Source organism: Bison bison, unplaced genomic scaffold (genome assembly GCF_000754665.1).
Source record: "Bison bison bison isolate TAMUID 2011002044 unplaced genomic scaffold, Bison_UMD1.0 scf7180017864184, whole genome shotgun sequence".
Classification (NCBI taxonomy): domain Eukaryota; kingdom Metazoa; phylum Chordata; class Mammalia; order Artiodactyla; family Bovidae; genus Bison; species Bison bison.
The window spans coordinates 3861392-3875597 of NW_011494756.1; the positions used below are offsets into that span (position 1 = coordinate 3861392).

The 14206-nt window shown below is 39.4% G+C and overlaps 1 protein-coding gene across 1 annotated transcript in view; it reads right to left on the reverse strand.

Moving 5' to 3' along the window:
- The window catches only part of TTC29 (tetratricopeptide repeat domain 29), a 332216-nt gene that overhangs the window by 168287 nt on the left and 149723 nt on the right, over nucleotides 1-14206 (reverse strand). The window contains exons 9-10 of the mRNA XM_010843700.1: nucleotides 10233-10356; nucleotides 128-356 (exon numbers count right to left, since the gene is read on the reverse strand). Coding sequence (XP_010842002.1) covers nucleotides 128-356; nucleotides 10233-10356 — 353 coding nt within the window. The remainder of the gene's footprint in view (nucleotides 1-127; nucleotides 357-10232; nucleotides 10357-14206) is intronic.

Here is a 14206-nt window from a genome sequence, read left to right on the forward strand (position 1 = left end):
TATATATATATATATATATATATACACTTTCAGCGGTTTCACGTTGTTGTACAGCAGAAACTAACGCAACGTTCTAAAAAATTATCCTCCAATTGTAACAAACAAACAAACAAAAGCAACGCCTTACCAGAAGTTGGATCAGGTGTAATGTCGCTTCTACTCTCCTTCCATGACAGCAGGTAGTCAAGGCTGGTGAGGTCTGCAGATTCTATACAACTGTTAACCGTCAGCATCATCTGATGAGCTTTTGCGATTCCATAATGCACTTTAGTTTCATCCTTCAGAGATATGTTCATTATGTCTGCTGTTGTGTTGAAAGCTTGCTGAAAGTATTCAGAAGCTTTGCTGTAGTGGCCCTAAAGATGTAAGAGAAATATTTTTCTTAATTTTTATTTTATTTTTCCACATATCTGCCCACCATGGCATTTGCCACACTGATCATTCAACAGTCTTAGCAGTTTATCTTCAAGAAGAAAGATGACAAGCAGGATCTCTCTTAGAGTAACTTTTCTTTTAAAAGTTGTGATTACTAACCATGCAGTATCTTAAAGTTAATTCACCAAGAAAGGTATACCAACCGGGTGGAATGCTATGAAACCTAAGTTTTTAAGATTAAAAAATGGTCAAATATTAGCATTTTTTTTGTATGGTTCAATCTAATATATAGAAGCAAAAAGAAGTTTGTGAAAGAGTGAACCATTTCACATTGATTTAGATAGAATTTTCTTACTTGTAGCACTGGATTTACCAAATTAAATCTTTTGAACTGGCTTTTGTTTTCAGTCATAGCAAGAGATCATCCTGGTCAGCTCACTGAATCAAAGGCAGGTGAAAATGGATGAATATTCCTGCCCTTTGGCTACCGTGTTTTCCCATGTGCTCACGTCATTCTTGACCCAGAATGTGGAAGAAAATATTTTGAAAAAAATGTGATCTTGACAACAGCACTAGCATAACTCAAAGGGTCATTTAAATGTCTTTTTTTCTCCAAATCCTTTGCAACATTTTAAATTATAAAAATTCAAGGTTTTTCCTTTTTCCTTCCCATCTCCTTCCTTCCTTCTCTCTCTTCCTCCCTTTCTTTCTCATTCTCATTGTTCCTTCTAAAACCTACTGTCTACAAATAAGTAACATTTACCTAACTCTCATGAAGTGTGAGGACCAGTGCTAAGTACTTCATAGGTATTATGTCATTAGCTTTCATAGGTCACATTATGAGGAAATACTATCCCTATTTTACAAATAATGAAACTGAGCCTGAGAAGGGACTATTTCTGCCACCTCCAAGTCTTCTAAAAATCCTCCTTAAAACTCTTCCTCAAAAGAGGATATTATTTTTAGGATTAGCTATACTTGTAAAGACTCTAGGGAATGAAAATTTCCTTTCTTCATTGATTTATAACCCTGGCAAGTCCATTCTCTTGCCTTCCCGCCCCTCTCCTTCCTTTCCTTCTCTCTTTCATACACACGAAAACATGAATGCACACTCTTTTGAAGAGAAATGTTTTATTTACTATAAACTTTCAAGTCATTTTTCTCATGGCATTTTATGAAGTAACTGGAAATAAAAATTACCATTGAAACAGCTTTATACTACATGTCAGTACAGGTAAAATGCATACTCAACACCCATGCACCTCTGTACAATCAGAACCCAAAGAGCAGAAAGACTGATTGAATAAAGAGGCTGCCAGCAAGGTGAGGAGGAGAGAAAGAGCAGGGCTTATGTGACAGTTATGTTATATACATGTGCAGCACATGTAACACTGTTACATGCCCACAGGGACAGTTTAGGAGAACTCTTCAAATGGCTCATTCTGATTACATTTTCTAATGTAAACAGACTCCCTCATCAATAACAATTTTTGTCTGTTAAGATGAACAATTCTTTCTCTTATTTCAAAATATAAAACAGGATTTTTTTAGATCCTTTTTTTGACCACACTCTGAGGCATGTGAGATCTCAGTTTCCCAACCAGGGATCAAACTCACACCCTAGGCAGTGGAAGCACAGAGTCTTAACCACTGGACTGCCGAGGAAGACCTCTAAAACAGGATTTATATGAGAATTAGATTTTGCAATTAAGAAAATATAAAACTGTATCAAATACATTTGTATGCCAATTAAATAAATTATATGATTGGAAAATAATATCAATATTGAATATGAAAATATAACAACTTAAAATTATAAATTGTTCTGTTAGATATCAAAGATATGGGACAAAATAGATGAAAATACATGACTAGACCAAACGTTTCTATTTTTAAAAACAGAGAAGTATAAGTATCTAATTATTGTTCTAGCTATCATCCTGAGCTTTAGGCTGTTCATTTTTTCTTAAAGTCTTTATTGAATTTCTTACAATACTATGTCTGTTGGTTATGTTTTTGGTTTTTTGGCTGAGATGCATGTGGGATCTTATCTCCCCCACCAGGGATCAAATGTGTAACTCCTGCAACCGGAAGTGCAGTGGAAGTGCAAGTCTTCACCACTGGACTGTTTCAGGTGGTAATATCAATTTAGGAGAATTATTCATAAATAAATACAGGTATATTTGAATTTCCAGAATTATTTTGATATATTATTATGTTGAAACAAGCTCATTCATCCAATGAACAGCTATTATTTGCCTGGCCCATGCCAGGCAGTAGAGATTCAGCAATGAATAAAGTTTATACAAGCAGGCAAGCTTACTGCTAGTGAAAAAGTGAAAGTGAAAGTCGTTCAGTCGTGTTCCACTCTTTGTGACCCCATGGACTCTAGTCCACGAAATTCTCCAGGCCGGAATACTGAAGAGGGTAGCCTTTTCCTTCTCCGGGGGATTTTCCCAACCCAGGGATTGAACCTACCCTGCATTGCAGGCAGATTCTTTACCAGATGAGCCACAATGGAAGCTCTACTGCTAGTGGGAATATTCATTTATTGGTATTCTAACTTTTATTAGGCTTTTTTTAAACAAATGCTTTCTCCCCTAAATACTTCTGTATTAGGTAATCATTCTTCCATCAAATTGTGCCTAGAGTTCAATCTTGAGACACACATACCTGTCATAAAACTGCTATCAACCTAGATTTCTCTAGTTTAAAGCTCTCTTAAGTAATACAATATAAATTCTTCTCTGATGCAAGAATTTTTATACATACCTTTTTAGAGAAAGGTTTTATTAGTGTGCTTTGTAATTCCAGATTTTCACTCTTAAAGAGTTTACCATCTAAATATAATCCCCTCTCCAAAGGTTCTGTCCAACCTTCCAAGTTCCTGTTATCAGTGAATCCTCCTATTCTATTATAAAATTCAGAAGATTCCAGTAATTAATCCTGGTAATCTCAAATATGAGTTTGAGGATACAGAAGTGATATATAGAAATGAATTTAGCATCTCATAACTGCATTTTATTGGAAGAAACAACTTCATTTAATGTTATAAATATCAGTAACAAGCATTTAGTGGACAATTTCAGGACAGGATCTTGATGACATCATAGACCTTGAAACAAAACTTGCATTATTACACTATAAGAGAATTTTCATGCATTATTGTGATCTTTCTTAGTGTCTAAATTGTCATTGCTCTGTCCAATGAGCAAGCTCAAAGTAAATGGGCAGTTTCTTAGTACAAAGGAGGAATCATTTCTTACACATTTTCCTTACCATGTTACTGTTGGAACTACCATTGTTTTAATTATGTGATTATGCTCTGACCTCATTAGAGGATAAAGGATCTCATAAAAGGTCTACATCTATTTATTTTCCCTAAAATATTCTCATCTGACTCCTTTACATTGATGGTATATTTTCAATTAAAAACGAATCACATCGGGAGGGTGGGATGGGTGGTCCATCTTCTATCATTATACAGCAAAAAGTAAATTAATTAGGATGTTTTTAAGATGTGTTAACTTTAATTATAATAGCACTATAATAATTAGAGAAAACTAACAGTGGAAACAGTGTCAGACTTTATTTTTCTGGGCTCCAAAATCACTGCAGATGGTGACTGCAGCCATGAAATTAAAAGACACTTACTCCTTGGAAGGAAAGTTATGATGAACCTAGATAGCATATTCAAAAGCAGAGACATTACTTTGCCAACAAAGGTTCGTCTAGTCAAGGCTATGGTTTTTCCTGTGGTCATGTATGGATGTGAGAGTTGGACTGTGAAGAAGGCTGAGTGCCGAAGAATTGATGCTTTTGAACTGCGGTGTTGGAGAAGACTCTTGAGAGTCCCTTGGACTGCAAGGAGATCCAACCAGTCCATTCTGAAGGAGATCAGCCCTGGGATTTCTTTGGAAGGAATGATGCTAAAGCTGAAACTCCAGTTCTTTGGCCACCTCATGCAAATAGTTAACTCATTGGAAAAGACTCTGATGCTGGGAGGGATTGGGGGCAAGAGGAGAAGGGGACGACAGAGGATGAGATGGCTGGATGGCATCAGTGACTCGATGGACGTGAGTCTGAGTGAACTCCGGGAGTTGGTGATGGACAGGGAGGCCTGGCGTGCTGCGATTCATGGGGTTGCAAAGAGTCGGACACGACTGAGCGACTGATCTGATCTGATATTTTCAAATAGAGTTTAATATTATAATTGTGGTCTTATAAATAATATTATTTCTTGGAAACTACTGTTAAGAATACAATTAAAGGGACTTCCCTGGTTGTCCAATAGCTAACGCTTTGTGCTCCCAGGGCAGGGGGACTGGATTTGATCCCTGGCTGGGAACTGGATTCCACATGCCACAACCAAGAGTTCAAATGCCACAGCTAAAGATTCCGCATGTTGCAAACTAAGACCCAGTGCAGCCAAATAAATATAAATAAATATTGAAAAAGAATACAATTAGAATACATTTCATGAACAATGTAAAGCCAGAAAAGGTATGACGAGGGCTGTTTATAGAGGTCCTTAAAAGGTAGACTGACAAGTATCAGCACTGTTAGAGTTGCTTTTAAAGATTCAGTGTGATTTTTCAAAATGTCAAAATATTGGACAAAAATGAAGCAGAAGCTTGGAATTTTAAAAGGGACTACTTACTCTCAACTGGTATAAAATGGGTTACAAATTTATGGATCAATTCAATGAACTCACATATTTTTGTTCACAAAAATATTTTGAACTCTGTGCCAGGTACTCTTCTAGAAATTGGAAAGAAATTTAAAAAGGGCAGACCTGTTCTCTGTTTTCATTAAGCTCCCATTTTAGACACATTCAACAAGGAGAAGAAAAACATCATAAACAAGAAAATGGTGATCAGTGCTGCATGGCAAACTATAGTCACACGAAAGGGTGAGCTGGTGGCTACTTTTGATTAGGTTGCCCCAAGGAAGACCTCTCTGAAGATGTGGCATTTAGCTGAGTTCTGAGTGACAAGAAGCCAGCCATGTGCAGTTCCGCTTGGGGAGCTGTCCATACAAAGCATCCTGGCTAGGGCAAATGTCCTCAGGTAGAAATCAGTTCAGCATGTTTGAGGAGCTCCTTGAAAGTCCCTTTGCCTGTGGTGGAGAGGATAAGGAGAGAGGAAGGCAATGAAATCAGAGATTGGGTGTGGGGGAGATAATGCATCTCATACAGACTTTTCAGTCAGGGTGAGGATTTATATTTATGTTCCCAGAAGCCTGGGAAGCAATGGAAATATTTTAATACAAGAAATAATGTGATTTTATTTACATGAGTGCGTGCTAAGTCACTTTAGTAGCGTCCGACCCTTTGCGACCCCATGGACTGTAGCCCGCCAGGCTCCTCTGTCCGTGGGATTCTCCAGGCAAGAATACTGGAGTGGGTTGCCATGTCCTTCACCAGGGGAACTTCCTGATCCAAGTATTGAACACACATCTTTTACATCTCCTGCATTGGCAGGCAGGTTCTTTAGCACTAGGGTACCTGGGAAGCAATTTTATTCACATTTTGAAACAATTACTTGGGCTTCTGTATGCAGACTGGATTAGATGGAGGAGAAATGGGGAAAGAGGTTCAGAGCTGACTTCAGTAGTACACATGAGAAAACATAGTGCCCTAACCAGATGTGGGTCACCTGGAGAGAGGAGGGTGGATCTGAGGTGTGTTTTGGTGGCAGGAAGGTCAGAGTTTGCTTCTGGATTGGATATAAAGCAGGATGGGAAAGAAGAATCAAGACTATCCAGATGAATGGCTTTGGCAATGGAGCTGATGGATAATGGTTGTCATTTATTGAGATGTGGAAGCCTTGTACGTCAAGGGCGGGAGGAAACACATGAAATCTGAGATATCTATTAGGAGACATCCAGGGAGAGATGCTAGGGGGACAGCTGGCTTCACACGTCCTAAGTCCCAAGGCGAGATCAGAGTTGGAGATATACATTTGGATGGTATTTAAAGCCATGGGCCTATCTGAGGTCAGATAAGAAGAGCTCATAGATTGAGAAGAGAAGGTTGCCTACAGAATGCCTGAATAGTATTCTATCCTGCTTAAACACTAAGTAGGGAGAGAAATAGAATTTAGGGAGAAAGATGGATGAGTTGAGTTCAGTTTTTAATAGGTTATATTTGAAGAGATCTAAGTGAAGATGTCAAATAGGCAGTGAGAATGAGCCTACATGAAGGAGACCTGAGTTTGAGAAACTAAGTTAAATGCTACTGTGTATCCAATATATGCCAGGAACCGTGTACATACCTTCAAATTTCTCATCCTCAGATAACCAGTCTGCAAGGTGTCTTGTTACTGATATATGAAAGATGAGGAAACTGAGGAAGAAAGAAATAACTTGCCCAAGGTCACAGGTAAGAAAAAATGAGGGCAGATTCAAAGTCAGGTGGGCAAAAATTGGTATAGTTCCTCTGTCCTGCTACAGTTTTATTCAAGGAAAAACTTAACATTAATAGATAGTGTGTGTTCCAAATAGCTTGTGAAATTGTTTGGGTAGGTTAACTGGAACAAAGGCATTTAATACAATTAGGAAACATTTATAAGCAACTGAATAGCAGATATATGAAATAATGCTTTTAATGAAATAATGCTAATAATGATTGATGCTTTTTCTAGGAAATGGCTTTCTAGGACTAGGAGGAAATTTAGGATGCCTCAAAAAGACAAGGAGAAGAAAAAGCAACTATCACTTAGTTCTAATCCACTTAGCTATACATTTTCAAATCATACTTTAAGAGTAATGATTTAACATCTCAGACTCAGCCTGAGAAGTCATCAGTAGATTTTCTGACTTGAGAAGATACCAGCAGAGAATCAGAAAACTGCATAAAAACTGGGCATAACATTAATAATTTTAGTTTCAAAGCTTTGTCTTGAAGTCTGTGATGTCATAAAACACTACAGTATTATGTTCTTAATATTACACTATCAGTGACTATTTACCACATTAAGATACAAGCAATCACAGAAGCACATGAATCTACTTGTATCACTGAAGGTATGCATATTTGAAGACAGCATGATACCTAGAATCCTCCAAATTTTATAATAGACTAGGGATACACTGGTAAAAAAATACCAACTTTTGGTACTTGACCCAGCCTTTGGATATTATTTGTTTCTAGCTTTAGATATTAAATTCTTCTTCAAAAATTACTAATCAGAGAATAAAGTACATGTGGATAAGATACTCTTGGTAAAAAATTAAGAAAATGTGAGTATAAAAATATGGCATGCATGCTAAGTCGCTTTAGTCATGTCCAACTCTGTGCAACCCTATGGACTGTAGCCCGCCAGGCTCCTCTGTCCATGGGATTCTCCAGGCAACAATAATGGAGTGGGTTGCCAGGCCCTCCTCCAGGGGATTTTCCTGAGTCAGGGATTAAACCCGCATCTCTTACGTCTCCTGCATTGGCATGTGGGTTCTTTACCTCTAGTGCCACCTGGGAAGCCCTTACAAAAATATTACCCCTCAGATTCATTTATGGCTTTTACCTTCCTTATGCTTTCTGTAATTGGGAAAATAAAGGCTGATATTTGATGTCCACGTTATAGTTAAAAAAACACACAACTGTATTCTGGGTATTGTTTGGTAGGAGGGTAAAACAGTTCGTGCTTTTTGCACCTCTCTTTTGAAGGACAATCCTTTAAAAAGGTAAGACTACACATGTTTTGGGACTTCTCTGGTGGTCCAGTGGTTAAGACTTTGCCTTCCAATGCAGGGGGTGTTGGTTTGATCCCTGGTCAGGGAACTAAGATCCCACATGCCTCTTGGTCTTAAAACTTAAAACAAAGCATTATTATAACAAATTCAATAAAGACTTTCCAGAAAACTGTCCACACTCTTCTCCATCCCCCGCCAAAAGACTATATATATTTATTAGGAATGTCAATTCTGCCACCCTAGGATAAGCTTGCCCATTAGATGGTGAGCTGCACAAGGGCATAAGCTTTGACTCTTGTTTTCATCACTATATCCTGAAAAAGTACACAAAAGGAAATACAAAATCAGTGATACAGGGTCATGAGAGGCAGAGAGCAGAACACAGAGATGGGGCTGGCAGGCACCCAACAGAGAGAGAGCCTGGGGGGTGACACATGAGGGGAACACAAAGAGGGGCAACAAAGTGGGGAGAGGGAGAGGACAGCCACAGGGGCCAGAGTGGTTCCAGAAAGACGGGGCCGGCGAGAGGCAAGCAGGTGGGTGAGGGAGAGGACAGCCACAGGGGCCAGAGTGGTTCCAGAAAGACGGGGCCGGCGAGAGGCAAGCAGGTGGGTGAGGGGGAGGAGAGGAGAAAGGGCGACAGCCAAGACAAAAGGGCACAAAACATTATTACTGAATGAGAGGACAGAGAAGGCCAATGAGCCAGGGCGAGCAAGAGAGAAGGATGTAAAAAGAAATGAGATGCCCTGTGTGAAAGCATGTTTCCCACTGTAGAAACTAAATATGGTAATTTTATTCATTCAAATTGATTTCAGACTCTTACTTTCCTACTAAAAAGTCTAAATAATTCTGAAATGATGAAAATCATTGACATGGCAAATGCAGTGGTTCAGTGGATGAGTTTGAATACCACTGCCACCTAGAAGCTTGGCGAGCTGGGGTAGGTCACTCAAGCACTCTGAGCTTGGAAAAAAGGGAATTGTGTGTTATTACATTAGGGCAACAGTTAGAACCAGACATGGGACCACTGACTGGTTCAAAATGAGGAAAGGAGTATGACAAGGATGTATATTGTCACCCGGCTCATTTAACTTCTACGCAGAGGGCATCACGTGAAATGCTGGGCTGGATGAAACCCAACCTGATCTGGGTTTCATCCCGCAACCCAAGATTGCTGGCAGAAATATCAACAATCTCAGATATGCAGATGATACCACTCTAATGGAAGAAAGTGAAGAGGAAATAAAGAGCCTCTTGAAGAGGGTGAAAGAGGAGAGTGAAAAAGCTGGCTTAAAACTCAACATTCAAAAAACAAAGATCATGGCATCTGGTCCCAACACTTTATGGCAAATAGAATGGGAAAAGGTGGAAACAGTAACAGATTTTATTTTCTTGGGCTCCAAAATCACTGCAGATGGCAACTGCAGTCAAGAAATTAAGACATTTGCTCCTTGGAAGGAAAGCTATGACAAACCTAGATAGTGTATTAAAAAGCAGAGACATCACTTTGCTTACTACAAAGGTCGACATAATCAAAGCTACGTTTTTTTCAGTAGTCGTACTGGAGAGAGTTGGACCATAAAGAAGGCTGAGTGCCAAAGAATTGATGCTTTTGAATTGTGGTGCTGGAGGAGACTCTTGAGAGTCCCTTGGACTGCAAGGAGATCAAACCAGTCAATCCTAAAGGAAATCAACTCTGAATATTGCCTGGAAGGACTGATGCTGAAGCTGAAGCTCCATTACTTTGGCCACCTGATGTGAAGAGCCAGCTTATTGGAAAAGACCTTGATGCTGGGAAAGATCAAAAGCAAAAGGAGAAGGGGGTGGCAAAGGCGAGATGGTTAGACAGCATCACCGACTCAACAGACGTGAGTTTGAGCAAACTCTGAGAGATAGTGAAGGAAAGGGAATCTGGGTATGCTGCAGTCCATGGGGTCACAAAGGGTTGAACACGGCTGAGCGACTGAACAGCAGTAACAACAACCTGAAAGAGGAAGAAGTAACAGGCATTTCTCTTCCCAGCCACTGCCTTCTGCATTGACTAAGTCCTGCTTTCCTGGGGCCATTCTGGACAACATACCATGGGAAGACGAGGATCAAATAAAAACAGAGGTTTAAAATTCTGCAAATTTTTCCCTTATAAGCAAGAAACACAGTATGCTCACTTTTTCGTTGTAGATGTCCCCAAGCATCGTACTTGCTCTCACAAAATCCAGGTTTTGAAAGTTGTTTTTTGCAATTTTCACAACTTTTTTCAAGTATTTGACTGCTTCTGCCATCTGTCCTTGGCTAGAAAAAAATATAAGAAACCATTAAAGTCTCATATCATTTAATACCACATTAAGAGATTTCTTTGTGTCTTTGCTTTAGAAAGTGTTAAGACAGTAATTAGGATAATGAAATGTAGGGTGTAAATTTTAAAAACACGTGACTCATCTTTGAAGGAGTGTACAGTGAGTTAGAATGTGAGCCTTTAAACTTATGGATTACTGGTAGGATTGTAAAATGGTGCCATTGCTTGGAAAAACAACTTGTCAATTCTTCAAAAAGTGTAATAGTTACCATATGACCCAAGAATTACACTCCTATGTATATACCCAAGAGAAATGAAAATACACGCTCACCCAAAAGCTTGTACGTAAATGTTCATATCAATAATCATAATAGCTAAGAAGTGGAAACAATCCAAATGTCTATCAATTGAAGGGATAAGCAAAATGTGCTATATTCATACCATGGAATGTTATTCAGCCATAAAAAGGAATGAAGTAGTGATACACGCTACAACATGGATAAACTTTGAAAACATACTAAATGAAATAAGCCAGCTACACACCAAAAAAAACCCACATAGGATATGATTCCATCTACATGAAATGTCCAGAAATGCAAATCTACAGTGGCTACCCACTCCCTGGAGAGTTCCATGGACAAGAACCTTGCAGGCTACAATCCATGGGGTCCCAAAGAGTCAGACATGACTGAGCAGCTAACACAACAATGATAGAAAGCAAGTTAATAGTTACCAGAGGCTGGGGCGATGGAGGTGGGGAGGGGGGGCTTGGGTAGGGAACTGGGTGTAGCTGCTAACAGGTGTGAATTTCTTTTTGAAGTGAAGAAAGTGATCTGAAATTACATAGTGGTGATGGCTGCACAACTCTGTGAACATACTAAGAACTACTGAATCCTAAAATTTAAATGTAAAATGTATGCTATATGAATTACATCTCAGGGCATCTGGTCTCATCACTTCATGGGAAATAGATGGGGAAACAGTGGAAACAGTGTCAGACTTTATTTTTTGGGGGCTCCAAAATCCCTGCAGATAGTGACTGCAGCCGTGAAATTAAAAGACGCTTACTCCTTGGAAGGAAAGTTATGACCAACCTAGATACCATATTCAAAAGCAGAGACATTACTTTGCCAACAAAGGTCCATCTAGTCAAGGCTATGGTTTTTCCAGTGGTCATGTATGGATGTGAAAGTTGGACTGTGAAGAAAGCTGAGCACCAAAGAATTGATGCTTTTGAACTGTGGTGTTGAAGAAGACTCTTGAGAGTCCCTTGGACTGCAAGGAGATCCAACCAGTCCATTCTGAAGGAGATCAGCCCTGGGATTTCTTTGGAAGGAATGATGCTAAAGCTGAGACTCCAGTACTTTGTCCACCTCATGCGAAGAGTCGACTCATTGGAAAAGACTCTGATGCTGGGAGGGATTGGGGGCAGGAGGAGAAGGGGACGACAGAGGATGAGATGGCTGGATGGCATCAGTGACTCGATGGACGTGAGTCTGAGTGAACTCCGGGAGTTGGTGATGGACAGGGAGGCCTGGTGTGCTGCGATTCATGGGGTCGCAAAGAGTCAGACACGACTGAGCAACTGAACTGAACTGAAAGCTGTTGTATTTTTTAAAAATAAAACCTCTAAAAAGGTCAAAAATTTATACATTCCTTTGCAAATGAAACCAATTCTTTGAGAGGGAGGCATATGTGATTCATAAAATATTTGCTGGAGGTATTAGAAAAAATATAATGAAAATAGAGGATTGTTAAATCTCTTAACCAGGATTCAGGAAAGGAAAGATAAATCCCAGAGATGGAAGGAGCCTGGCTCCTGGCATAAGATTCTGGCAAATGGCAAGAATTTATATAAACAAGAAATAAGACCTAATTTTCATAAGTCACTGAGATTTTGGAGACTGTTAGAGCAGCTCAAATGACCCAAAGTGACTAAAACAAGTTTGGCTATTTTCTTATTTCATAAAGAAGAGGGGTCAGATCACCATACTGTACATCATTATACTGTAAACTTAGTGTTGCATGTCAATTACATCTCAATAACACTGGAAGGAAAAATAATACAGTACTTGTATTTAGAATATTAAACAAACAGATAAAAAAACATGTGGGGAGCACTGACCAAAAAATAAAAAGAAGAGAGGCACATCGTTTTAAAGATTTCAATGAATTATATTAAGAAACTTCTATTATTTGAATTCTGCTCTCATTTTATTAATATGAGTCCCAAATACTCATTAGTTCCTCATGATCTGCATGCTACCCCAGAGATATACAAATCTTAGTTTCATATGAGTAAGAGCTGCTGCTGCTGCTGCTGCTGCTGCTGCTGCTAAGTTGCTTCAGTCCTGTCCGACTCTGTGACCCCATAGACGGCAGCCCATCAAGCTCCCCCGTCCCTGGGATTCTCCAGGCAAGAATACTGGAGTGGGTTGCCATTTCCTTCTCCAATGCATGAAAGTGAAAAGTGAAAGTCAAGTCGCTTAGTTGTGTCCGGCTCTCCGCGACCCCATGGACTGCAGCCTACCAGGCTCCTCTGTCCATGGGATTTTCCAGGCAAGAGTACTGGAGTGGGGTGCCATTGCCTTCTCCAATGAGTAAGAGCTAAACAGTAAAGTATAATAACAAGTGGAAAGGGGCTTCCCTGGTGGTTCAGTGGTAAAGAATTTGCCTGCCAAGTGGGTTCGATCCCTGTGTTGGGAAGATCCCCTGGTGAAGGAAATGGCAACCCATTCCAACTATTCTTGCCTGGGAAATCCCATGGACAGAGGAGCCTGGCAGGCTACAATCCATGGGATCGCCAAAGTCAAACACAACTAAGCGACTAAACAACAAGTGGAAAGGGTCTAAAAATCTCTCTAAAAGAGCCAATTATTTGAAAGTCAGTCTAAAGAGACAGGTCTTTTCTTTGAGGAGCTAGTTGTAGTGATGTCTTATGCGAAGAACACTTGGGGGCCTATGAGATCAAGAACAAAGGTGAAAAATCCTTGAGCAACCAATGAAAAAGACAGTAATTTTTGTAAACAGCTCCATCCAAGGTATCGTATGCTGTGAGCATTTTTTAATAGACGTAGCTGAAGCTACCTTTAACAACTCAAGGGACATTTAACTGCTGATTCAAAGACTGCTGACTCAAAGACTGCTGATTCAGGGCCATAAAGAATTAAAGGCATAACATTGCAGACAAGGCCAGAACTGATTTCAAAATAATTACTTCAAATTAAGCATCCTGAAGAGTGTTTTGTCTATGTTCTCCTCTAGGAGTTTTATAGTTTCTGCTCTTACTTTTAGATCTTTAATCCATTTTGAGTTTATTTTTGTGTATGGTGTTAGAAAGTGGTCTAGTTTCATTCTTTTACAAGTAGTTGACCAATTTTCCGAGCACCACTGTTAAAGAGATTGTCTTTAATCCATTGTATATTCTTGCCTCCTTTGTCAAAGTAAGGTATCCATATGTGCGTGGATTTATCTCTGGGCTTTCTATTTTGCTTCATTGATCTATATTTCTGTCTTTGTGCCAGTACCATACTGTCTTGATGACTGTGGCTTTGTAGTAGAGCCTGAAGTCAGGCAGGTTGATTTCTCCAGTTCCATTCTTCTTTCTCAAGATTGCTTTGGCTATTCGAGGTTTTTTGTATTTCCATACAAACTGTGAAATTATTTGTTCTAGCTCTGTGAAGAATACCGTTGGTAGCTTGATAGGGATTGCATTGAATCTATAAATTGCTTTGGGTAGGCAAAACACTCTCCAACATACATCATAGCAGGATCCTCTACGACCCACCTCCCAGAATATTGGAAATAAAAGCAAAAATAAACAAATCGGACCTAATTAAACTTAAA